Raw genomic sequence first — 27,124 nt, 5'->3', positions numbered from 1 at the left:
CGGTTCCAGAACCAGTATGAGTTAATTATCGGTTCCAGGACCGGTATGAGTTCATGATCAGGTTCAGATGAGATATTCTTAATCCAGAAAAGGTTTTGTATTGGTATCAGCACCTTGTAACATGGCCAAATTAACTAGTTCATTCAAAAAATGTAACATGAATAGTATTTGCATATTCCTTAGTCAATGTTTAATAGCATTATGAAGTAACTAAACATCCAAAGAACATTCAATTCAAAGTAAAGAAATAATGTTTTACTTCAGATGAGACGCTTCATTCAAATTATAAGTATTCTTTGCGCATACTGCACCACAAGATAAGGGAACAATTACAGTTTTGGTTTATCAGTGGAAAACAACAAAAATAAAGAACGAGCAAACAAATGTCTATTGGATTGTGCTCCTTATCACTCTTTCCGTGCAACAATGTTGCAAGTTTCCAATTCGTTATCATTGCAATGGTTTCGTTTTATTTTTATTTAGATTACAAATGGACAGAGCTGCTTAAGCCATACGGTTTGACCGTTATTTCTAAATGGACGAAAAATGTAATAAAATAAAAGCCCCGCGCTGCGTATCGTTTCACAGTTACTATATTTAAACACTCCCAGTGCCGTTTACCATTGAATGCGTACACATTTTCACAAACACAACATACACAAAATATTGTCACAATCGTCACATAGTGGATAAAATACGTCCTTCGTCCGTTACCATCGTCCAGAGCCTAGGTGTTCTAAGTGTTGCTTACAACTTTTCACACTTGAGCGTAATTTTCGGCTGTTCGATGTCGGCCTTACTCTGGATAAGCTTCAGCTCGCGCTGCTGAGACGTTACCGGCACCTTGCCCTGCAGCACCGGTTCCGGGATGAAGCTGAGCGTTTTCGCGATCACTGCCTGCAGCGTTGCGATGGCCCGCTCCAGTGTAGCGCCCACATCATAGTTGGTCAGGGCCGAGTGGGCTAAAAAGAGCGACGCAAACAGATCTCCGGTGCCGGTGAAGCGGATCAGATTGTTGCCCTGCTTTGGAATGGTCAGTCGGTACTTTTCCGTACCGGCAGCGGCGGTGCGATTGCTCACGTACGCCAGCAGTGTGTCCTTTGAGCCCAGCTCCGACGACGAGATGGCCACCGTTCGGACACCCTTCTCGTGGAACCATTGCACCGCGTCCCAGATGTCCGTCTCGGTCTTGATTTGCTTTCCGGTGAGTAGCTCCACTTCGTACTGGTTCGGTGTAATGATGTCCGCAAGCGGGACAATTTCATCGCGATAGATCGGCAGCAATTCCTTCGGCACGTACATTATGCCATCGTCTCCCATTACCGGGTCGCATACTACAAAATAAGAGAGGGAGAGAGAGAGTGTGAGAGAGGGAGAAGAAGAGAGTAACAAAACACCGCTCATCATATACAATGTGCTACAATGTTGCAAAAACGGGTTCCTCCACTTCGCTCTCTGTCTCTACGCCATCCGTCTTCTCCTCCACTGCTATCATCGCTTATCTAAATATAGACTCGCCTCCCCAGTGCTGTGCGCATACAACAGCCCCGTCCCACAACGTACCGTAAATCAATTTCTCGTTCACACCGCGAAGCGACCGCAGGATGGATGCGATCTCGCGCAGGAATGCCGAGTTGCCCACGTATCCAGTGAGCAGATGGGTGTAGAGTTTGTGCAAATCATTGTCCACAAGCCCGGCATACACGTCCGCCAGCTCCTTCTCGTTTAGCACCTGCCCCTTGAACCCGTTCTTGTAGCCGGTGTGGTTGGAAAACTGTACCGAATTGATTTGATCAACTTCGAACCCAAGCACCTGGAAGGGGAAAACATCGAGAGCGTTGGTAGTTTGTTTTGAGATTTCCTGCCATCAACAACACACCCACTACACCTACCTGCAGCGGAAATACGGCACTCTTGTTACCCACATGCCCATGCACGACGTGGCTCTGGATGGAAAGCACACGATTAAAAGCACCACTGGCCATGACGGTGTCGTTATTGTTATTGATGACGATGATGTAAATGCTGACGGTCCGGTCCCAGGGGTCGACGATGCGCTACACACGGCTACTAAATGCGAACTGGCGGCGTGTCTGCAATCGTGCAAATTGTTATTAAATGCATTTACTGGCTCGCCGCTGGTCGTTCGTTAATGCGCAGATCACGTGTATGGGTGAAGCGCTTGCAATCGGCGATAAGATAACACATACCGTTGACATTGAAAAGGCGCTCGGTTTAACAAAAAAAGAGTTTACTGTTGGCTCACCAACGGCCAAAAGCCAGTGTTATGCCGCAAAATCGACAAACTACAGAACGATGCACTTTTTGCTACAAATAAAACACAATTTTCGGTGCGTACGCGTACTCTTTTGCTTGTGTTGGGAAATTTTGAAAACAATCACACTCGGCTGACAGCTGTTTGTTGTTGCAGGGCTCGTCTCTCTCTGTTTTATGGGAAAGGTGTTAGTAATTGTGCAAAATGTGAAAATTTAGAAATAAGTTTTGATTTTCTTAAATTTAGTAAAATAAAAGGTTTTTTCATAATTTTCACTATCTTCAAGAGCAAAAATCGAAAGTAAAAAATAAAACAAACACAAGAATAGAGCACCAGTTAGCTTGCCATACAAAGTTTATAGCACCGTAGCTACGAAGCCATAACGAATCCACCCCTATTTTGCGTTTTTGTCCTTTATGTTAAAAAAAGTAAATTATTGTACTGCGCCTTTAAAAAAATAAACTAAGACTAATTCATTTAAATTACATTCTTCCTACTACTAACGTAATGTCTATGAAACAATGAAGTGAGCAAATCGACCGCATTTTTATCTCGTATTACTCACATCGCTCGAAACCACTGGCTTCCGCACTACCCCACCATTACATTGTTCCTAAATGCGATCGGCACTTCTTAGAAACATTTACAGCTACTGCCGCAGTGCATTTGTATGCATTTAGGCCCGAATTACACAAACCGATTGGCGATCGAATCAGATCCGTATCGTGTTCACAAGGGACTCCTAGCATCGCCGCCACCAGCCGCCTCTTTCCACTTTCCACTGGCCCTAGATATAGCGGGAATAAGCAGCGGTTTTCATACAAGTTCCGTTACCGTTTGCAAGATGAGAATACGATAATGATTATGGGTAAAAACGGGCGCTACTTGCCGGGGGTTGCAAAATTCAATTGGAGTTACGTTACATATCGCCAGCCGCACGAGCCGTAACCACCGCCCATGAGGGGCGTACATGGGATGGGTCGTTCGGTATCACGGTGCTTTGCATTGAATCGAAAATATTAAATTACTTCCGCGGGCACCCTTCGCCATGCGCTGTTGCGCATATTTTTTTTTTTTTTTTACTATCCTGTGGCGATGAGGCTTGATGAGGTTTTTTTCCCCCCTACCTCAATTTCGATGGCTACACTTCCGTTAGCAATCCGTTGAAATTGTGGCGTTAAAATTGTGCAGTTCATTTAAAGGCACGAGTAGCAATCATTTCCGTACACCTTTCTTCCTACAACAGGTATCCGCGGGTTTCGGAGCAACCAAATTCGGAAGTAAATCAGGCAAATCCTGAACGGCGGTGTTCGATTTCTTTTGCTCTTTTTTTCGCAACTACAGTTGCAAGAGCAAGGTGAACCCATTCTTTGCCGGGTCTGCACGTGGCAATCGGCATCAATCGAATCCTGATGTTCTACATCTCTTATCAAATGTACCGATCTCGGTATATCGAGATCGTGTCTGCTCCTGGTAAGCATTAAGGCTAAAAGTATCATTTTACTTTTTTTACTCTCTCTCTCTCTCTCTGCATCACTTCAAGCAAATCCCTTCAATAGCTTGGTTTTAGGGTCCTTTTTCTAGGTTCGCATTTGAAAAAAACCTCCCCGTTCAATGGGTCGGGTGAGAGGATAAACAGGTAGAGAGATAGGTAGAACCGGTGTGATGATAGATTATCAAGAGGCCACTAGAGTTGTTACGCTGGGCCCGGAGTTGAGTGGCGCGCAACGAGCTCGTAACGCATCGGTTCAAGTCGAGAGGGCACAATTGTTTGTAAATATTTCCGGAACCGGAAGAGCACTCCAACCGTTCGGACGGCTTCAGTCTTCAGCCGAATGGCGGTCAATGTTCGGAGAGGGAAAAATTGTAGCTCACCACACTGCGAAAAATGGATAAATACAGGTTTAGTACAGCTTGGTCATCAAAAATGTACACGTTTGGAGCGAAAGCGCGAAACTTCCTTTTCCGTAGCGTAAATCAATCAATTGCACACACCCGGAATAGGTCCCCTGGATATTTCTTTACGATCGTTAATCGTTACATGGCGCTACTAGAAAAAAGATTACATTCAATTACGATTACGACAGTGCAGTACCAACTCGTCCCACATGTACACCCTAATCCACACAAAACACTCCCGGCGGGATTTTGCACGAACAAAACAGCAAGCGATTTAGCAGCAATATCCATCGCACACGAGAAAAAAAAAACCTCCCTAAAACTCAACACAAAAGCAGTGCAATTTATTTCTCGTGTAAAAGCACCTCAAAATAACCCAAAAAAAAAAAATGAATCGATCCCAAAACTAGAGCAAACGGACTTTTGCACGCAAAAAATCCCCATACAATTGTCAAGCGATTGTGCGCGATCAGCACCAGCAATTCATGCATCTGTCGAGGGGATTTTTCCTGACAACACAGCGCATTTCCGCAGCGCGTGCCAGCAGCAGGATACGACGCTCGGGAAGAGGTGCGGCATTGGAAGAGGTGTGAGAGTTGATAATTAATTTTTGGTCACAATCGCTGCCGTGATCCAAATCACGGAGGAAGTCCGGTACCGTCGGGAAAGGTAACACAACAAATGGGGCCGTTGTTGGCTGTAACCGGACCTTACCTTGATGTGGATGCGATTTATGCAAATGCAGCTGTCACCAGGTTCCGCTTGGCTGCACGGCCCCCGAGTTCGGTTGGGAACCTCCGCCTCCGTTGGTAATGGCTTAATACGCCGACGAACCGGGTGACTTTTACACCTTTCCGTTGAAGCTGGCCAGCTTTTCGTTTGCTTTTGTTGTCGTTTTCGGCACCCTTTGACGGAATCCTGCAGGACCTCCACCGGAAGGTGACGTTTAACGTTTATCACGCCAACTAGATCTGTTCGTGTTGGGCTGAAACACCATGTTTGGTAGCATTTGTTCGCAGCACGCGCGTGTGGCATTGGTGTCTGTGTGTTTGTGTGCAGTTGTGTGGAACGAGCGTTTTTTAGCTGGAAAGTGATTTTTTTCCCTTCTGCACTGCTCGCACAGCAGTGTGCCAGAGGACCTCCCAGTGTCAACGGTTTTTCACTTTCAAACATGTTTTTTTTTTGCTGTTGTTTCGAGCAACAGGGACCAGTGGTGTGAAAACGAAGAAGAAGAAGAAGAAGAAGAAGAAGGAGAAGAAAAAAACGAAACGACACCAACGGACATAAGGTATGTCCTGTGGAAGTGGTGTGGAAGTCCTTGCTGGTGACATCAGGTAGCACCACATCGCACCTTCTCCCAAGCGCGGAGGATTAGTTGCGGTTGCTTCCTCCGGTCGATAATCTCATAAACATTGTCACTTTGAACACAGCGAAGAGGTGTTTGTGGCGAGGTGCCATAAGACTACTGTTCGTAACAATGCGCACACGGCTGGAGAGTTCGTTGTGGGAAGTGCGAAGTACGGTAGCTATTAAGTGCCATCCGGCCAGAACGGTGCACCCGGTGGGAAGAACTTGAAGCCGAAAGGTACCGCTGAGATCACGGGACACTGGAGGTTGGAATGGGCAAAAAGGTAAAAAGCAGTGTGAGTTGCAAGAGTACGAATAGCTTCGAATAGGTGTGGAAGTGTCAATGATTCCTTTCGTGTTTTAGGGACTTTATGCAATCTGCAACACTCTGGAGGCCATCAGACATAGCTCAATGTTGATACCTTAATTATCCGAGCATATCGAAGATGTAAAGTACAAGGTCCCTTGCCATATGTATCGAATCGAGATCTGATTATCGTTTGTTTATAATTACGATATTAACTGGTCCCGTCTGGATGTTAACTGGAACAGTCATCAGCGTGCAAGACCTAACAACATGCCCATCATTCAGACAGCCAAGATCACTAGTAGCTTAGGCATGCCTTTGACCGACGAAGACTGTTGCGTAAAATAAGAAGAAAATACTTCCGATATTTAGCATCGCTTCGCAAGTCATCGAACCCACACGCTCTTTCTGCTCTCAACTAACGTCCCTCTGGAATACAAATTCCAAACGGCGCAGAAAGGCACAGCGAGTTTCGAGAGCTCAGAATGAAAGCCAATACTGTCTTTGGAAATGCTCTTTACTGCTGGTTAATGACTTCTTCCTAATGAGGTCATTTTTTGTTGGATTTCGGTTAGGTTTTGAGCTCACAAACCGGTTCTTATCTGTATGTTCCGTTAGCTCCATGGGGCATGCGAGTAATAGTTTGCAGTAATGTCGTCTTTCCTCAGTCTCTGGTGTGTCTCGTACCTATATATCTCTGGGAGACGTATAGGTTGTTGTAAATGACATTGTTTTTTCATGATTTTCTATTTGTTTCAGCTCTCCAGGAACTCGAAGGCCTGTAGCTAAACACTACGTCTGCATGTTCATGCTATAACATGGCATAAGCTTCAGGAAGAACAACCAGAAAATTGAAATGTATGTTCACAAACATATTTGTCAACTCATTTTCGCCTGTAAGTGAAATTGTTTTTAATTTATTTCGCATTCTATAATATCCCTTACAAGCATCTGTCAACAAATTTAGTCCATCATTATTGCATCAAACGCTCATATGCACTAAACACTTTTCCCCATTTCCCACGGGACCAATAACAAGCCACGCGCAAACGTTCACGCCTCGCGCAAAACAACCACACGCGTGCATCGAAGTGTTATTAGTTAAAGCAAGCGATGAAAGCCAAAATAATCTCTTCGTAATGACAGGCGGCAGAAGCAACAACAGCAAAAAAACCCACCAAACAAATTGCAAACAAATTTACCCGTTTTTATACACCAACAACACTTCCTCCGGAAGCCGGAAAGCCACTTCATGCCGCTGCATCATCAACTTTCCTCAGGCCCTACGGGTTGTTCTCACACTGCCACGTGCCGCTGGTAAGCGATCCCCGCGATGGCGGATCGACTGTTTTGCGCACACTCCTGGCGGGAGGCCGGTTTTGGGGAGGTGGCGAAGCGATTTCCGTCCCTTTTGTATTGCTCCTCCTCCTATCTTAGGCGCAGGCGGGCGGGCGGAAGAAGTCGCTTCTTCTTCTAAGTGACAACACGCGTCAACAAGTGGGCGCCGGCACGTGGCACATGGTCCGCAGTGGCGCAACTGCAACCTCTTGAGAGGGTGACCGACGTTGTTTGTTCTTTCACCGGTTGCCGTGTGTCCTTGTGGTCTAGTGGCGACTGGTGCGGTGGCACGTGCGAACGCGGAAATCAGGACCGTTGATTAAACAATTAACCAAAGCTGAAGTACGGATGCGTTCCTGCTTAAATTGCGTTCTAATACAGAGCAACAAGGCGCCACGTGCTTTGGTAAACCGACTCAACCCGCTCCCTTAATTGGCTTGAAGGGGTTTTGGTGGTAAATAATTCAATTTGATGCTACGGAGTGCTCCTACAAACATTTGGTACAAAATATCAGCATTTTCCCCCACGCAAGTGAGGGCAAGATGTGATTGAGTTGTTTAAAGAGCGTGAAATTTTATGCATTTCGTTCCGCCAGATATGGCATGGAGGTACCAGTACCAGAACCACCGCAATCGGAACGTACCGTTCCGGGAGGAGTTTATCGTTTGTGTGTGTGTTCCCTGCCACCGTTTTCGGAACGTTCCAATCGAAATTGTAATGAATTTAAATGCTGTTTACTTACCGAAGGCCCGTCAATGTTTGCTTGTCCAATGTCACATGTTACATACCGGCTTTGTACCTCTTGGCCCTCTTCCTAACCCACCCGTCGACGGCGTAATCCGATAGGAGCTAATTTGATGGAATGGTTTTCCGAGGCCTTTTTTTGCTTTGGCTTTGGTTTGGTTTGCTATCCTTCCCTTCGGCGTTGTGTTAATCCCGATCCCCGGGCGAAGGGATGGTATAGCATGAAAGTGAACATGTGACGCACGGTGGTGGTGGTCACATTGGTTGCGGTTGACACACAAACGCATATAATAAGAAGGACGAAAAAGGACTCCGACGCGATTCGTTGCGCATTGGAAGGTTCGATTTATGAACCCTGTGATTGGAAAGTTCGGTACAAACTGTTCTGTTTTAAAACATATTTTTAGAGCGCTTTCACAAGAAAAGGGATAAAAAAAGAAGGAAAGGGAAGAAGGGATGCAAATGTGCCCTCGAGCTGCCAGGATGTGCCGATTTGGTGCGCGCGCGCTGGCGGACCAAAATTTCACGCCAAATCTGCTTACACCGAACGGAAATGAACGGTGCTGATGGTGGCAGGAAATGGGAAGCAGTTCCGTGTGCCTTACGGGGCCTTACACCGGGTAACGCCTACGGGCCTCCTAGCGCAAAGCAGAGCAAGCAAGAGTAGATGTAGAAAAGTGTCGTTGCGATGTGCGCGATTCGTTGCAGGGTCCGCCAGCGTTTGCCCGCGGGGGTTACCGGTTAAGTGGAAGATTGTTTTATAGCTTAAGGCTAACTAGACGGAAGGACGCAGCTACATCGGAAGCTGGCCACGGTTAATTATAGGAGCCATTTCTTTGCCTCATTTTTTTCTAACACAGCTGCAAAGATGCGGAAGAAAATTCAATTTCGTTTCGTTTGTTTTTTTGCCGGCGAGGAAATGGGAAAATAGTCTTCCCGTGGAAACCGTGGGCATTTTGTATTTTTAGGAATTGTACTGTAAGAAAAAAACCCCCCGAACGCTCTAATAAGAATGCAAACAAACCCCGGTACCCGGTGATGGCGGCAACGGGCTCTAAATGGCCCCGAGGCCTATTAAATGCTAATAAAAATCGGGTAGGAAAAAGCGCACCCGTACTTTACAGCGTACAACGGCAATGCATTCATTACCTATTTACCTAATGTCAATCATGATTTCCTACGCACACGAATTAGCAGATCAGCGATGCTGGCCCACAGAATGCAGCCACTAATCGTTCGAAAGATTGGCAGCGTAGCGATACGCAGCCGCACCCTTCCCGCAGCCGGAACGTGTTTGCCGATAGGATTAGTTGGTTAGTGTTGGCCGTTTTTCCTGTTGGTTTGGTTCGCGTTTTTCGCTACGGGTTCGGGTTCCCCCTTCTTTTCCCCCTTTTTTCACAGGATATCAGAGTGGCAGACCAGAGCTTTTTTGTTGTTGTGTAACGTGCGTGTGTGTGTTTGTATCGCGTGTCGGTCGAATCGAATCAAAATTGCTTTAATCATGTCGATGTAAACCGGGAGTGTGGGTTGTTTGTTTGTTGTTTTAAAATGTTTAAAGCGTAATGTTGTGTTTTTTTTATCGCGTGATTGATTGACTTTTAGTTTGATGTTTGAAGGTATTACAGCTTTAAGGCAACTTTGTAGAGGGATTTGTGTGTTGGATTGGTTAAAATTTCCCAAGTGGATTGATTATTTTCCAATTTTATTGATATGATTAATTGATCGACAGTTGAAACTGTATGGATTACAAATAAGCTTTAAAAACATTATAGTTTTTCCTAATGTTGTTATAACAAATTGCTCCTGGCTTATTGGTCGCTCTGAAAACACCATTAGAGGGCTTTGCTGGGACACTTACCTATTACATAGGCAAGTTCATTGAATTGAAACTATTTAAATCTACATAACCTTTGGATTGATCTTCAAAGTAAGCAGTAAAGGAACGAAAGACTCAAGAGTCAAATTTATGTTATAATAGTAGAAATCGATGGTATTTGTTATTAAAAATTGCATTTAAAAAAATGGTATAAATTTGTCGATTTTCATCGGTTTATCTTCACCTGTACCTTCAAACGTCGATTGCACTTTCAATAATAGTATTCCATGAGTCAGCAGACAAAATTTGACACCTCTATCAGTCGTACTCTATCCATGATGACCTTGAAAGAGTGAAGCACCTTCGTTCAGGAGCGTGTGCTATCAAAGAACGATCGCCCGTAGCGTCTAAAACGGACTCCGTGCGGCAGTCTGTGGACGTCGTATAAGCCTGTTGAAGTATCTACAACATCTTGGCACTATTAGAAATAAATTCCAGTTCCGAATGGCTGACGACCCTGAGCGTCTTAAGGTTTTAAAGGAAGCTGAATATGAAGATCCAGGGACAAGTGACTACATTGCTGCATTAGCTTGGCCGAGAGGTCGATCACGAAGCAGAAATCTCGTCTAATGGCTTCGCAGCAGCAAGCAATGGCGCCAAAACTCAATGCGATCATTTGAAGCGAATTTCAATATGACACCCAAGTCCGCAAACCACTCCAACATCTCCTAGCTGCGTCCTATCGAATTTTTATGACCCACCATGATGCTAAAGCTCTACTTCAACAATTTTGTCGCAAAAACTGAGGAGTAACCGCCAATCGAATGTAGAACTTAAAAACGTGTCTACACGCATGTCTTCGTCCGCTGTGGTGAGAATTCCGGAAAACTAACGAAAAGCAGCTCGCAAGGTTGTAGATTAAACCACACAACAACGAACACTTCCTACAAAGGCGCATTAAACATCAATGAACAACTCTAGGAGTCGTAGTCTAAGAGCATACTAATTCAATGTTTCATCAATCTAGTACATACTTGGTTATACTTGGAAAGCATAGGATGTTTCAACCATTCAAAACCCTGCAATTCAATGAATGTGAAATGATCCTTCAAAAAGATATTCCAAAGGACCGCTTAAAGTCTCAATCGTCTCAGTGTTAACTGTGCCAAATTTGCTGAGAAATCTTGTACTTCCCTTATACAATTTTCCAAAACATCTCCCTGCCTGTTTTTTCACATAAAACGCAACACTATTCGCACTATGATTCTACTCTATTTACATTTCCACTTCAGCAAACACTTCAGCTTCAGCTGAACCATTGCGCACGAAAGGATTCGTTTGACTGCCACCGTTTGATGCAATCTACTTCCATCTGTTGCATTACCGCTACCCACACAACACCGGCCAATCAAATGCCGTGGAGCAAAGTAAACATTGCAGCATTGCGGGTACTTGTGGTTCGTGTGGTTAACCATCATCAACGACGTGGTTGGTGATGTTATTTCACATGTCGTCCAGCGGATCTATCCCCGAGAAGAACCCTTTCGCTTTTGCACCAACAACATGGCGAATGCATATTTGATGGCTTCAAAACCACTCCGCAGCAATGGTGTGGTCGACATCTGTCGACCGATGATTCGGCCTTTGACCCAGTTGCACCGTGTTTATCGGAAGATGACATCGCGAAACTAAAGACTCATCGATCGGAAAAATCGTAAACGTCAGTCGTACCGGTTTTATGGCTCTGCAGAAACGTTGAAAAACAGTTTAAACCCTGCGCTTTAAACAATCAAAGCAGTTAACGCCTCAATCGTCTTGCTTGGGTCCCGAGCTATATGTCCCGAATGTCCTGGCAATTGTTCTGCAAAAGCCGTTAGTGCGTCATTACATTGCACACACCGAACAACGGTGGAACCTTCCCAAATTGATGGGCAAGTAAGGAGGACCAATTATGTCGCAAACCTTGCATCGGTCACTATCGGGCACCAAAGACTTCAAACGGTGATTTTTACGACCAGTTGTGGTGGTGATTGGTGGTCGTGATGGTCGGCACAGGCTTCCTGCTGCGATCTGGCTGGACGCGAAGGGTAATAAAAATTATGCCAATATTTGATTTGTCCTGCGTACGTCCTGCACCAAATAGGGCTACCTTTCAGTCGTTCGCAAGGCTTTAGTATGCGTGTGTGTGTATGTGTGTGTATTTGGTCTTGCACCACCTTGCAGTGGTTTGCCATAGGTTATGGCAAAATTATACGGGGGCGATTGTAATGCGCTCCGACTCTCAAACAGTGCATTGTGTTTCCGGCTAGGGATGGAAAGCAAAACCATAACCAACGGAAGGTTGAGTTTAACACATTGTTTGTAAATGGATTTGGTCCTTTTTTTTTTTTTGCTAGTTAAGCCCTATTTTCACTGAAAATGGCCCGTTGCCGGAATAACGGAAGAAGGTGGAACGGGAACATAGTCAAACAGGCTTGAATCACATTTGAATCTAATTGTATGCTGGAAGGTACAGAATCTTATAATGGGTTTACCAGTGTCCTTAAAGATGAGGTACGTGAAAGGGTATCTATGATAAAAATAGCTGAATGGACATGACAAGAGCTGCACACTTCCAATAGCAGCTAAAGCGATTTGAAGACCATTTTGCAAGCCTAAGCATGACTTAAAAACATTTTTTAAATTTATTGGATTAGTCTGATCTATACAAAAATAACCTTTTTTGTGTTCCTTAACGAGACTTTTGGTGCATAATGCATTTTCAGTTTTCTAGTTTGTTTTCGAAAGACTTGTAGCATTCAATGGATGCGCACTGTCTCTTACATGTCATGAGAATGACACGGAACAATCCATCCTGTCAAAGTAAATTCGATGTTTTTTCAAACCACTTTTACTTTTTACCCTTTATAAATTATTCATGTATTGCAAAATGTACTTTCGGCATGAATAATGCGTCGTCCCACATGATGGGAGAGTTAGAGTAGGTCGTGTCCGGGACTGGAACGGGGGCAATCACAACCGAGCGCCCTCCACCCGATCGTTGATTGATGAAGAATCCGCTCACAAGCATTTCGTAAAAATCATCAATATTTCCGAAAGCGAAAACTAGCAAAGCTGGCAGTGCAATTAGGATTTGCCTGATTTGGTCGGCATTTCGGAAGGGCTTCGAATCGTTAACGATCTACACCACAGGTGGGTTATTCATGAAGGCCGTCGGAAACGGCGTTGCAGCAGTGGACAGTTTGTCTAATGTGTTGTACTGTTACTGTTACTGAAAGGAAAGTTTAGTGGCCGTTGTTTTTTCCCTTGGCTAACAAAGTTAGCTAACAAGCAGCACCCAGCACCCAGTGTAGAAGGGATGGAACGGAACGGGTATCATCAATCAGCTACGTTTAGCCAGTTTGTCACGGGGACGGGCGCCATAGAAAGGACTCAAAAAAAAAAGAGCGAAAGGACGAGAGAGCGAGATTTATGTGCTGCTCTGCAGTGTGTGCGCGCGCGCACGCTGTCTAACGAGCGCGAGGGATGCTTTATCCACCACCCCGGGGGTTGAACAACGGGGACGAACACAATGGCTATAAAAATAATAGTAGTGCAGAGAAGCACATTCAATTGCCCAAAAACCCTCGAGAAAGCGCAGCACCGTCGGGTTTAGCTAGGGGCCGGGCTTGGCTCGAGCCATTCTAGTCCCAGATCCCGAGAACCCCCCGAGGTGTTGAACGGCGGATTATTCGCATAATTCGCGTCCGCTTGACAGGGCGGAAAGGTGATAGAGAGAGAGAGAAAGGAAGACACAAGTAAGGGATGCAAAGAGACGAAGAGCGATAAAACGATCGAAACAAGGACCCGCAAGGACCAAGCGCGTCTGCTGGCGCCTGTCCGTCACTCGTGCTGTCTCGGGACAGGACCAGCAGGCTCGCCTGTGTGCGCCTGTGATTTAAATCGACCCCTTAGCTGTGTGCGCAAACCCGATCGGATGACGTTTTGTACTGTTTGTTTGCTTCGGGTAATTGTGATGAATTGGGGAGTTTTTCTTCTTGCCGGCGCACGTTGAAATTTGAGTTCGAGCCGTTTGGCTGCTGCTGCTGCTGTTGCTGCTGGACAGGTTTCAGATTTAAAGGGACCAGCACCAGAATCACACTTCCCGCAAGCTGAGGGAGAGTGTGCTCCTGCTTTGTCTTGCTTTTATCCACCCGTAACCCACTGTACCTTCAGCCGTTCGCTCACTTCGAGCGGGTGACAAGCGCAATGAATGTTTGATTTCCTTTCCATTCATCGACGATTCAAAGTCATTGTTTGGACATTGTGGCACTACCCCAGCTTTTGTGGCCGGGGTTTTTACGGAGGGGTGGCGACTGCTTGGCCACGCTGGAACTGTGGAGTTAAGTGTGTGTGCGTGTGTTAATGCGCAAAACGAATCGCGTGACATTGCGATTGGCATCAGCCGATTAGAACGGTTCACAAATTATTCGCCTAAAATTGAAAGCAAAAACAACGACACAGCTAGGATAATAAGCCCATAATAAGGTCATCATGCGAGAGAGATTTCACTTCATACGAAACATGATTTTTTTTTGCATTTTGGTAATGGTTGGCGTTAACCGGTGTTTTATTTTTATTATTCAATTTATTTCACTTCTTTTCTTCTACTCTGCGCTCACTAAAAACGTGTTAAAAATATATTGCTTACCTACTCGTGTATATGGATAAAAGTTTCCCGCGGGCACCTGATTCATCGAAGAGCACTTATTACGCTATAACTCTCCAGTTTTGGTCCAGTGTATGCTAATGTATGTATATATATACTTATATATGGCTTTGTATTTCATGAAGGCAATGTTGCAAACAGGACCGTCAAAACTGAAGAAGGGATCGATTTTAAGCAGCAAAATGAACGCCTTTTAATGCATTAAATCGGTCCGGTATTTGACGATTTGTGAGCGGAGATTTACAGCAAAATGTTGTAAATGTCATGCCAAAATCGTCTGCCTTTTTTGACTCCCTGTTGGCTTGTTGTTGTACGACTACTTTATCTTGTTTTCACTAACTTGACTAGTTAAATCAGACCATCGTTGCATTAAAATATAGGAATATGCCTCACAAGATAGCAAACAGATCGTTTTGCCTCACTCACCTTAAATGTGACTGCTAAGTGGGGGAAAACAAGTTGTTTACTCAACAGAATATAAAGGTGTTATAAAATGTCTTTTGCTACGAAAAGGATAACCATAGTGGAAGGAATTAGAAGTGGTGAAGTGAAAGTGAAGAAAGAGATATGAAAAATCTTATAAAAATAAACATCAAAGTATGAGGAAGATTCTTGAAGAAGTATCTAAAAACATGAAAGTAATTGGAGAACATCAGAAATGATAAAAACGTAAGATAAAACATGTAAAAATACTAAGAATAAGAGAAAACAAAGACGAAATGAATTTCAGAAGAAAAACAAAACAATAAACAATAAACAATTACCAATAGAAAAGAAACTGATCGTAATTCATTCCAGCGTGGTTGTAAATCGATGCAAACGATTGAACAAACGAAACATGCCTGACAACTACGACCGATAACTACGTTTTAGGGATATAATCGCCATTGCTTTGTGACTACAGTGACTACAAAACAATCGCAATTCTATCGCCACCCCCTCACATAAAAAAAACAACGTGATTTGAAGCCTATCCTACAGAGTTATTGTACGTCTAGAATTGCTTTTTAAAACACTTGCTCGCTTGTATCACCGTTTGTGTGTGTGTCTGTTGTGTTTAAACCTTTTTAAACTAAAAACAACCGATCTTCCGAAAAGCGATCCTACGCAACGGCCGCCCCTCCAAAGTCGTCGAAGATGCCCGAATCTAGCGCAGTGTACGGGGTGTCTCCATTGCCTTCGCGCCACGGTGGCGTCTGGTTGTAGAAGCTGCTGCTGTAGTGCATCGTCTGCCCGGGGACGCTTCCAGGAGGTGAGTGGCGTTGCTGCTGGTGTAGCTGCTGCTGCTGTCGACCGATCATGTCTGGACAGGCGGCTACAGGTCCAAATTCGGTCATTCCATTCGCCGGAGGGTAGTAAGCATCGCTCGTGTAACCCTGTCCAGGCTGTACGTTTGGGGGCGTTGGAGGTATCGAGCTCGCTTGCCGGATACCGTTGTGATGATGATGGAGCTGATGCTGCGACGCAACTGGCTGCCCGCGGGCTTGTTGCTGGTGAGGATACGGGTCGGCTGGGTACGGCCCCGTCTGCTGTCCCACTGCTGGCGACCGTACAGTGCAGGCCGCATCGAAGGCACCACGGAATAGGTTGTAGTTTTGCTTGGAAAACTGTCCCGCCTGAGGCGTTGCCGACGGCAATCCCAGCTCCCCAGGGGCGGTCCCTCCAACGACCGCACCGTACTGCTGCATGCTGCTGTAGAAATCTCCCGCCGTAAAGGCCGCTCCCCAGTGATGGTGCTGCCCAGCCGGCGGTGGGTTAATGAACATCGCGTCAAACAGCTCCTTATTGATGCGCTCCCCGCTCAGCGTCAAACTCTGCAGCTTCTCCAGGTCGAGCTGTATCGAGCCGTCGAGATCGAGCAGCTGCACCAGCGAGAAGATGTAGTTGTACGCAAACCGCAGCGTCTCGATCTTGGTCAGCTTGGTGTCCTCCGGGAAGGTGGGCAGCGTTAGCCGCAACCGCTCGAGCGCTTCGTTCAGTGTGTGCATCCGGTTCCGCTCGCGATCGTTCGCCTTCAGCCGGCGAACCCGCTTGATGCGCATCACTTGCGTGGGGCTGCGGTTGCGCGTGATGCGGCTCTTGCCCATGGCGTACTTGCGCTTGGGCTTTTGCTCCATCTCGCCCTCCGCACCGGGGGCCGGTTTCACTGGGGTGGAAGTTTGTACGCCAAGCGACGGACAGAACGATCCGGCAGCGTCCTGTTTGTTGCCTGCTGCCATCGTCGCCTTGTCGCGGAGCGACTGTCGGCCACGCTTTTTCGCTGGAGGTAGCCTGGAGTCCTGGTCCGGGAGCAGCATATCTAGCGGCACTCCTCCCACTGGTGGAGCCGGGACGACCTGCGGTGGGATGGCAACATGCTCGAAGTTTAGCTTGCGCGGTGCGGGCTGCAGACAGCCGGCAAACGAAAGGTCTCCCGCGCACGATTCGTAGCTCTTCTCGAACCCACTGTCCTCCGACGTGTAGTCGTCGAAGTCTTCAAACGAACGATCGTCAAACCCACAGTACGATGACATACTGTACGGTGGGGCACAGCTTCTTCGGTGGGGGCAGGAACACGACACTGAGAACACACTTTGTACAGCTACGATCATACAGTCATAATGTCACTGTTAGGCACTACAATTAGTGTTGCTTACTCTATTTACTAACACTCTTTCACAATCACACACACAAAATAAGCGCATACGCTCGCTTAGTATTCTTCATTCGGCATTTACACTATCCTCACCGACTGGCGCATAGTTGTTGCGCCCCGGGGAAAACTCTTCAAACTGTAAGCTTCGAGTGGAAAACCGAAAAATACACACACGCGCTCCGCGCACCGTTCCGTACGCTACCGGTAACGAACACCAAATACGCACCCGGCTGGCAGGGTTGAAAAGTTTTATAACACCACCAACCGGCACCGGCAACCAAACCAAAAAAAAGGACTCGCTTTCGTTCTCCCTTTCTCGCTCATGCTTTGCAACCGTTTTCCCTTTCCCGCTCTGTTCGGTCGCTTTCCGATCCCTTTTCCGAGCCCTTTCCTAGACAGGCAGGCCCGGTGAGCACCCGCGTTCGAAGTGTGCGTCCTATCAGTGGCGTTTGTTTTTCCCCCTCGGGATTTTGCTGCTTTTCCCTCGCACAGTTGGGTGTCTCGTTTTTGCACACACTCATGCCCAGTAGCGTTCTGTCGCTCCCTCTCTCTCTCGTGGCTGCCGCACTTTTCTGCGTCTGTGTAGGGAAACTCGTGCTCGTTAGGAGTGTAGTGCGGTGTTTTCCTACCTTTTTCCTTGCCCGTTTTTTCCTTGGCCCAGGTTGGATGGAAATGAAAGGGAAGTGCCAGCAACCCCTCGTTCACTTGTTTCAGTAGTATTCAATTGTTCCACGCGTGACATGGCCGCTGGTACAGGTCAGTGCCGGTGGGGTGTGTGGGCTGCTGCTGCGTCCTTGAGCGTAAGGAGTAATGCGTTACAGTGGTGTGTTAATTATTTATACTAAAGACAAAATTCAAACTAACACAAATTAGGGCATAAGTTTATGAGGTTTCTACACTTTATTATATGATAAAAGTTGAGATAGATAGTGGTGCCAGCAGTTTAAAATAAAAAAAATTATTCACCGAGATTTTACTCACTTGCAAGTTACATATTTTAAGAACTTAAAATAAATGATTTTGTTACAAATTATTATTGTTTGTGATATTTTTTTCACAATTTTTTAATTACTCGGTTATCTTCGGCTTAATTTATCTTATTGGCAGAAAATTACAGCTTGTACTTAATATAGACACTGCAATATAGTGACAACAGTAAGTGTCAATTTAAAAAAAATCTAAGAGCTTGTAATAAAACATTCAATTTGAATGTTAAAACTGAAGAAAGAAAGAAATATTTGCATTTTTCGTGAAATGAAAGAAAATAATAAAATATAAACTTCAAACCTGGAAATGAGAGCACAAAACTATTATTCAATCAATGGTTTGGCGTACTGCAATGCTTCTTACAGTATAACACTTAAATAACATGAAGCATAAAGAAATAGCTTGATTAATTACTAATGGACCTGAAAGGCAGGTACTAGAGCAAAACGGCAACACCGCCGAATACACAACGCATGAGAGAATCAAAGTAGATAAAATAAATTACAAATGTACCAACCATCAAGGCCTCCGATAAGGAATCAAATCACTTGTTTGGACGTTTTCTGTAACTGAAAACATGGATTCTTGGATTATGAATAAAGCAAAGCCGAACATCGATCCCAAATTTTAGTCTAAATCGATCTCTAGCTAAAGGAATGTGATAGAAATAGCCAGACACGGTATAAGCCAGACACGGCTATCAGCTATCTTTGTGTTACAGTACAGAAAATGGTTATGGTTAACAAGTTTTTAACTCCTGGATGGCAACGAATACTGATTTACGAGTAAACGTGTGTCATAATTGATTAAATCGACGGAGTTTTGGGGCGAAAAGATCATGCTGTTCATGATCATTTGACATAAACAGAGCTTAGTGTGGAGTATTATGATCTGCTGCTACAAAGCAAACGGAATACTGCAGAATGCTATCCGTTCCAAGTTCCAACTCTAACCTGACTGATTGGAATTGCAATGGTAGGGATGAGTCAGTCCAGTAGTGCTATCGTCAACTCGTACGCAGTGCTGCAAAATGTCACTGTCAATGTCATAAAAAAATCTGACTGAAACAAAATCCATATCAGCGTCACGTACTTAATTGTGATAATCAGAGGTGATAGTCAAAACGGTTTGTTGTGATCAATACATGCTCATGACATGTTTGCGACCATCGCTTGGTCAGTCACTATGTTACGACTTTTTTTTGCTGTGATCAGTTTTGCAAAATGTCACTGACATAGTCATGACAAATTCCAGCTGAAACAAAATCATGTCAGCGTCACGAGCTCTACTGTGATGATCAGAGGTGAGACTCAAACAGTCGGTGCGCGATCATCACATGCTTGGTGACATTGTGTGCAACCAACTCTCGGTCAGTCACTTGGTCGCGACATTTTCAGTCGATGATCATCGCGATGGTCATAGGAGAAATGCGGTGCGTGCGAGTGGTTCCAAGTATATTCCAAGAATGTCATGATTATCGCCGACAAAAATGTCGTGACCCAGTGAGTGATCAAGAGTTGGGTGCTAATCCAAATATCACCAAGCATGTGATTGATACTCCAACTGTTTGAGCATCGTCACTGCTCATCTCAGTTATGTAGGTGATCTGATTTGAGCTTCGTTTCAGTCATGAGTGTTGATGACTGAAAAGTGGCATTTGACAGCCAGGAAAAATCATGATTATGCTTGCGCTGGCATTAAGCTAAGCTTGTCAGTCAGAGTATCGCGTTGGACTCAAGTATCAGCAATGATCATGAAGCTACCACGGATATGTTCATTGTTTTCGTTCGATATGTTCAAAATCTCGTGATACTCATGACATTATGCAGCACTGATCGTACGACTTGCCCATGCCCGTGTTGGATTCAAGCCGTGAACCCGATAGTGACTATCCTGCTATGGGTTATCAAATAGTTATTAATAGCCAAGCCCATTAGTGGTAAAGGCAGGCCTAGACCAACTACGGTTGTTGTGCCAATGAAAAAGAAGATGAAGGTACGGGTGAAACAACCTAATCGAAGCAAGCCGAACAAACGCTCAACCGCACACACTTATACAGCCACCACTGTAGTACGGCAACCGGTGTCCAAACCGGGGTCGCTTTGTAATGCAAAGCAAAACCCTGCCCTTTAAAAAAAAACTTCCCGAACGCCGTAAACCCTCACCCGAACGGCGTAGCTATCAAACCCCCGGCATCAATCCAATTTCCACCAATTGGGCGGTGAGGAAAATGTTGTTTTGATGTGCCGTCCCGAGTTTTCCTTCCCGAGTGCCCGCTCGAATTCTCGAATGCTAATCACGGAAGCGAGCACTGAGGGTGCACCGAATTTGGGAGGTCGTTTGGTCGGGTCCAGCTCAGATGATGTCTCAAGATGAATCCGCTGTGGTAGAGTGAAGAGACGCTCCTCCTTACATCAGAACCATTCGGTAGCCGTTTGTAGTAGAGGGAGTCTTCCTGTTATCGCCCCTGGCCGATTCTGAACTGCTGCTACTGCTAATGCTGCTGCTAATCTGTGAGGATTTATCTCGCAAAAACCAGGGATGTGCTTTGTCGGGTGGGCAGTCGCTACACTGCTTACGCTGCAGGATATTCAATCAGAGTGCATACCCCCCACCCCCCGGTGCAAGAAGATGGTGATAGTTATCGAATTTTAATGGTACCGTGCTATGCTGTGTGGCCGGAGCGGGTGACAAATGATTTGTAAAGCCTAACTGGTATCTAGTCGGAGGAGAAGGAAACTTCGGTTTTTCATACGATTTATGGATGGATTTAGTGGGAGAGTATTTAGGTTCAATGTTTAAAATAGCAACTGCACTACCTCTCCCCCCAAAAAAGGTGTCAAAATCGATCAATTCAACCGGATGCCGGTTCAACACCTTCACCATCCATCATAAAGTGATGCTTGTCGAATCTTCACACCAATCTTCCGCTACCGATCTTGTTTGAATGCGTCCTGAATGCGACAAACATGCGTAAAATTTACAACCATTTAGCTCGTGTTTGGCAATAGAAAAAAAAATGGCAAACCTTTTTTTCCCCTGTCTCTCCGCTCTCCTTATCCCCTTGGTCCTTCACATTGCCTGCCGACAAGTAATGAATCAAACTGGCACAAAAAAAACCCTTTTTCGGCATTCATCGACCCTTGAAAAAAGACATCCAAAGGCGGTACCGGATCAATGAAAATTGTTTGATCTTCGAACCCCGAGTTTCTGGCCGCCGTTTCTACCGCGCGCGAGCGCATTCAGAAGTCGTCGGTTATGATTTTTTGTGCCACATCCTACTTTTTTTTGTTTGGTATCGTTGTTTGGTCCCTGCAAACCCTTTTTTTATGTTGCTGTCTTCTATTTAACGCTTCGAGGTCACAATTCGCACGTTTCCCCCTTTGGCGGAAGACTCTCTGCTCCGTGGGCAGGTTAATCGATATCGGGTGTTGGATCGGACCCGTGGTCCCGTGTTGCGGGCCGGTTCGTTACGGATCGCGTTCGGTTGGGCTAGTGCAAAGTGTGCCGACTGCAAAACCCTTTTTGGACATGGTTTGGGAGGAGGATGGGTTTTTCAATTTTTGCGACTTCTTTTTTATGCCACCAAATAGAATAGAAGATTGATTCGTTTCGGAATGTTTGCCTGACTTGTATTTATCTTCTTTTTTTACTCTCCAGCCGGTCGCTTACAAGCCTTTTACTCCGTTCTGTCCCTCCGTTCTACGCACCAAACACCGCTGCCAAAATGTGTCCGTATGCGTGGCGAAATTTTATTTGATTTTATTGCACCGTGCACCGTGCGAAAATGGGGCAGCAAAGTAATTGAAGGTGATAAATCGATCGACGAAAGTAGCGCAGGCAGATGCTTCCCTTCCTGTACAAAATGGATCTCCGTTGCAGCTTGCAAACTGTCACGCTTGCAGACGCTGCATTTAGATTTTTTGTTTTGCTGCAAACCCTTTTTTCGAAGCTAAGCTGAGAGGTTTGCGGTAGATGGAAAGATGGAAGGATTTTCGAAGAAGGATTACTACACATTTTTGCAAGGGAAGCCCTTCTCTGGCCACACAGACAATCCTTTAATCCTTTCGACACCCCCTGACACCTACCCCGTTCACAGGCTGACACTTTCTTTGCTGGTTTCTGCTGGCTTCAGTTCAGGGTTCAATTCACTTTCACTGGAAGGATGGTGAGGTTGGATTAAAAGGATGGCACAAAACGTGCCTCTTAACGGTGATCCGGTGATTGAGACCGACGCGGGCAGATGAGATTGCTTGACCGATGAAGGAGGAATAATACAGTCTTGCTCTCTCATGTGTCCTGTAAAAAAAACAAACAAACAAACTCACAATTACAGCGTGCGGATGGCTTGAACAGAGCGCTAACTAAGTGAGGACACGTGCAAAGCTCGCTTCCCCGCTTCGGTTTGTAAAACGCGCCACCACGCCACAGCAAAGGTAAATTGCTCGCACGTGTCCTCGCACACGAGGCGAAATCGATCCAGAAGGTAAGCAACAAATGCAAGCTCACACACACACACAGTGCAACAATTGAACGGCCGGGTGCGAGTGAATAAAAAAGGTGGAAAAATGCGCCACGGAAAACGGAAATGGAAAGTTGCCGCGTCAGCAGCGTTTGTTGTCAGCAGAGGACAGAAAGGGCGGAAGAAACCCGGCAAAACAATTATGAGCTTCGGTAAGGATGATCTTGTTCATTGAAAGACCCGTTCGAATGGTGTCTAGGTCCGGGAACAGCGCACACTCATTACTGTTATTATTATGATAATTTTAGGCTTTCGCTTCCTCTTCCGGCACCTCATTTGCATGCGCAAGGAAGTGTTCCGGGAGGTTGGTTCCGGGGAAGGATTAAGCGATTCCGTTTGTCAGGTAGCACTTAACTGTTGCTGAAGCTTATAGATCTTTGAAGGATGATTTTTGGTGCTAATGGGTTTTCAAATGCAGTCTACAAATGGCATACATTATAGCATTATCTGGTAAAGAGGCTTGGCGTGAAGTTAAGTCTAAAAGTGTAATGTTAAAATGTGCGATTTTGTAACACACTGATGTCACAATTAACATTCCTAATAGGTTGAGATTATTTTATATAATCGATCATATAATGTTCGAGGATCTAATCCAGGTCCAACTGTATTCTGTCTGTCACACATTCATATTAATTTGTGTCCATAATTGCATGAATTTTGCGCTATACTTTTAATCCAAATTCATGAGGAAAAACACTAAAATTATCTCTTTCCCTTGTTGGCCTGCTCACGATAGAGCACGTCTTCGTGACATGACCCAGCAATCAATCATTCTCCAGGATGCTCGGTCCCTGGATGTAGCCTCCCATCCATGTATACACCCGATCTCCTGGGGATCGGTGTCGAACAGCCGTCAGGATGTCGGTGTTCGACACCGTCAGGATGCTCGGTTCGCCGTACAGCTCAGCAAGCTCGTGGTTCATCCTTCCCCTCCACGCTCCACGCTCGAACACAGCGCCAAAGATGGTCCGGAGGATGCGTCGCTCAAACACGCCCAGAGCGTTTGCATCCTCCGCTCCAATGGTCCAAGACTTTGGTGTCCAAAGAGGACCACCGGGCGAATAAATGTGCGATATAACTCAAATGAGTCTTCTGGATCTCAGCAGTCGGTGAAGCCCAAAGTTTGCACGATTGCATCCCTGCACAATGCGTCTCCGGATTTCGCTGCTGATGTCGCTGTCCGAAGTAACGACCGTCTCGAGATAGCAGAACTCTTTTACTACCCCGAAAGTCACTACAATTATATCTCAAATTCGCCAATTGTCTAGTCAAGTGTAAGACTTGCCCGTTATGGATGGAAATCTCCTATGAACTGGTGAATGAGGACTTGTCTAATTATAGATAAATTAATCCTTATCCTTACTATAGATAAACTAATCATATGGACATCACTATTTGCACCAGTAATAGGTCTTACTATTGCAGGTTGCCCTGACCTACACCAATTATAGAATTAGGTGTAAAATGGCTTTTTAGTAGTCAGTTTGTCTCAACCACAAAAGTGCAAGACACATATGTTGATAAATAAATGATAAATAATTACAATTGCTGCCTTAATCAAAATTTACAAGGATTAAAATCCGATTAAAATCAAATAATTTTTAGGTTCATTCATAGGTTATATTGCACGGATGGATCACTTGTAGATCATACTGATGGATGTATTTTTGGGATATTTTAAGCGTCAATACTTTGTCATCTGTTTGACGCTTCTCAATCATCTTACAACTCTAAATCGAATTTCCACACATTATAGTTTCCCTTTCAAGTCCATTCCAGGAAATATATGTTCCTTTTCGCAGTTGCAGTACTTGGTCCAAGTCGATGTAATTCGTTTAGTTCACATTTAGGACTAGATTACCCGTCATACTCCAAAAATCTGTTCTTCGGATCCTGTGTCAGTGTTTATCGATTCTATCGCATAAGTTGTATTTTATGCAGGGATCTTCCCATTTTATGAGTTGAGACGGTGTGGATGGTCTGAATAAAGGTCTGACCAATCGCAAAAAGCCCAACACAAATTCGTGCGCCACGCTATTATCCAATCGAATCTAAAACAGAAGCACCTATCATAGACAGTTGTTCGCGCTATCGGTTTAGTCACTTACAGAATTATTTGTTTACACTTTCGGTAGAGTGAGCTACCTGCAAACAGTTCATTTGCTATGTGTACTCACTCCCACCAACATACGTAAACCCCTTCTCCCAATCCCCCCCCCCCCTCACGAGTCATAGCAAATAAAAATGAAATTAATAAAGTATCTACCTGCGCCAGCTAAAGTCAACAGATAGACAGCACGGTGTAAGTGTGAAGTGTTGGGCACCTGTAACCGTTCGGTTGGTGTAAAAATGACCCCTCGCGATGAGGCAGGGGAAAGGTAAACAGCAACATTGGAACATATGCTACGGCATATGTAATGCAAACTGTGTTTGTGAGCCTGCAAACAGCAGCAGCAGCAGCAGCAGCAAGCCATGGTGGACAAACAGAGGCGACAAACGATCGCGTGCCATGCCGAGCAAAGCATGCGTTGCGCGCTCCAATCGTCACGAACACGAAGGCAAATGCTCCGTTTTTGGAAATGGTTAGAAAGCTAGAAAGGAGCGTTGAAAGCAAGCACACATCCCTTGGTATGGGTGCTTAAAAAGTAACACAAATTATAAATGAACGTGCCGCGAGCAGTTCAAACGAAGGTTTTATTAATCATAAAAATATGATTCTTACCGCCTGTCCTTTATACACACACACAATGAAGGAGATGATTACCGTAGTGACATTTAAATCCCACTCGAAAAACCCGACCGGTTCAAGTGGTTGGCCACAGAATCTGCTTCTTTTTTTGTTTCGCCCCTTTTTGGTCCGTTGTTTAATGTCCTTTCGTTCTGCACTAAAGCCTCGTTCTTTTTGCACCACGAAGATGCTTCGGGTTCCAAAATCCAAACCAAACCGAATCAGGCGCATCGAAATCTTTACACCAACCCTCACCCCCTTGTGTGTGTGTGCGTGTGTGTAATGTGTTGTTTGGGGGGTCTGTAGATGAAAATTAATTTGCATACTATTTATATCCATCCAGTGGCCTTTTCCCGCTAACGAAACGGTTGCGCACAGTGAAGGACGCCTTTCTCCACTATGAATTCCTGTTTGCTTGCCACTCGGTGCGTCTCTGCTTCCCCTTATTTTATCCTACTACCACCATCACCGGCGCTGCCCGCTGCCGATGGCGAAGTGTTCCCGTGAGGATGCAACCCGAGGCCCATAAATTATGCGTTGTTTTGTCAGACGCAAATAAACATGAAAAATTTAATTTATGCAAACGATTCGGGTTCATTTGCCGCCCGGGCCCCGGGATGTACCCTGTACGCCGAAAATGCAAGCAGGATGCAGGAGCAGCTTTGATTAGACCAGCCTTCGTCCTGGTGCGTGTTCTTCTCGGACTCGTAAAAATTCGGCCAAAGCAGGAAGGCCAAATCGCTGCAATGATAGAAGCGAATCATAAAACAAAATACAATTCATTGGTACAGTGTCCTTTGCTGCCGGATTTCGGTGGCCACGCGATGCATTTTGTGCGAAGCCTCCGTACGGTACCGTTACTGCGCGTACAACAGCGCTGGGAGTGATTTGAATAACAATCGTCACCAGTAATGAACCTGGCTTTTTTTTTTGTCAGCATTGACTTTGGTGCGGTAATTTTTCACTCACGACCATTCACGTATCCTCGTCCAGCGAGGAAGAAGTCAGTATGCCTGGCTAGAGGGAAAAATTTAATTAAATACACTCGGTTTGGTTGGCCGGGAAGAGCCGGTTTAGGGTGGAGACCAGCAGCAAGGGGCTACAAATGCCTACAAAAGGGACGAAGGGCGAAGGCGTTGATGCATAACAATTATTGCATTCGGTTTTATGATAGTGAAATTAAATGATAAGCCTTGATATACTCTTCCCGTTGGGTGTGTGTGTGTGGGGAATCGTTTGGATGATTCAAAACGAACGAAAGACTTCAACGCGACAAAGAGCGAAACCCTCCCGGGATGGGTGACGTGTTGTTGGGGTGCACTGTTTCGGGATTTCGGAATTTCGCATATAATTGAATTGATATGATCACTGCTAATATTGTTAATGTGTTTTTGGTACAAATAGCACGCTGCTGGAGATGCCTTCTGGCTGCGCCCTGTAGGTTGATTCAATTTTTTTTTCTTCTTCTTTTCCTGCGTGTTACATATTTCTGCCCACTCGGGCAAGTAACAGGTTGTACGACAGGACACGACAGGACAGGAGTAAAACAAGCCCAAACAAGCAATAAATGGGGTTTAATCCTCGCGGATAAATACTTTAAAATAACACAATTTACACACTGAGCAGATTATTCCTCATCAGCCGGTTCGTCAACAAAAGCGACCCGGTTACGGTTTGTCAATCTTTAAGAGGAACACACACACACACGAAAAAAACTTGTCAAAAAACCAAAAGGGGTTTTCTGTTTCACTGTGTTGTTGATGTTGATGTTGATAATCCGTTCCAGTATACGGCCGCGCACGGGGACTCTGCGTATCA

General features: G+C 45.3%; 2 protein-coding genes across 2 annotated transcripts; both read right to left on the bottom strand.

Annotated features, from left to right (window-relative positions):
• Window positions 1–575: 575 nt before the first annotated feature.
• LOC120896216 (pyridoxal kinase) lies at window positions 576–2,379 on the bottom strand. Its single transcript, XM_040300187.1, has 4 exons — window positions 2,211–2,379; window positions 1,893–2,093; window positions 1,564–1,813; window positions 576–1,334 (listed from the first exon to the last, which is right to left on the bottom strand). Exons 2-4 carry the CDS (start codon window positions 1,983–1,985, stop codon window positions 748–750), a joined length of 930 nt encoding a protein of 309 aa, XP_040156121.1. The 5' UTR covers window positions 1,986–2,093; window positions 2,211–2,379; the 3' UTR covers window positions 576–747.
• Window positions 2,380–15,210: 12,831 nt separating this feature from the next.
• On the bottom strand, window positions 15,211–17,276 carry LOC120895144 (basic helix-loop-helix neural transcription factor TAP). Its single transcript, XM_040298223.1, has one exon. It carries the CDS (start codon window positions 17,023–17,025, stop codon window positions 15,538–15,540), a length of 1,488 nt encoding a protein of 495 aa, XP_040154157.1. The 5' UTR covers window positions 17,026–17,276; the 3' UTR covers window positions 15,211–15,537.
• Between the last annotated feature and the right edge of the window lie 9,848 nt (window positions 17,277–27,124).

The sequence above is a fragment of the Anopheles arabiensis genome, chromosome 2 (genome assembly GCF_016920715.1).
Source record: "Anopheles arabiensis isolate DONGOLA chromosome 2, AaraD3, whole genome shotgun sequence".
NCBI lineage: Eukaryota > Metazoa > Arthropoda > Insecta > Diptera > Culicidae > Anopheles > Anopheles arabiensis.
This window is presented reverse-complemented; position numbering and strand designations above follow the sequence as displayed.

Coding starts and splice junctions, on each gene's coding strand:
- LOC120896216 (XM_040300187.1), bottom strand. CDS start 1,985: ATGGCCAGTGGTGCTTTTAATCGTGTGCTTTCCATCCAGAGCCACGTC. Junction 1,814..1,892: donor GTGCCGTATTTCCGCTGCAG/GTAGGTGTAGTG, acceptor TTCCCCTTCCAG/GTGCTTGGGTTCGAAGTTGA. Junction 1,335..1,563: donor GAACGAGAAATTGATTTACG/GTACGTTGTGGG, acceptor CTTATTTTGTAG/TATGCGACCCGGTAATGGGA.
- LOC120895144 (XM_040298223.1), bottom strand. CDS start 17,025: ATGATCGTAGCTGTACAAAGTGTGTTCTCAGTGTCGTGTTCCTGCCCC.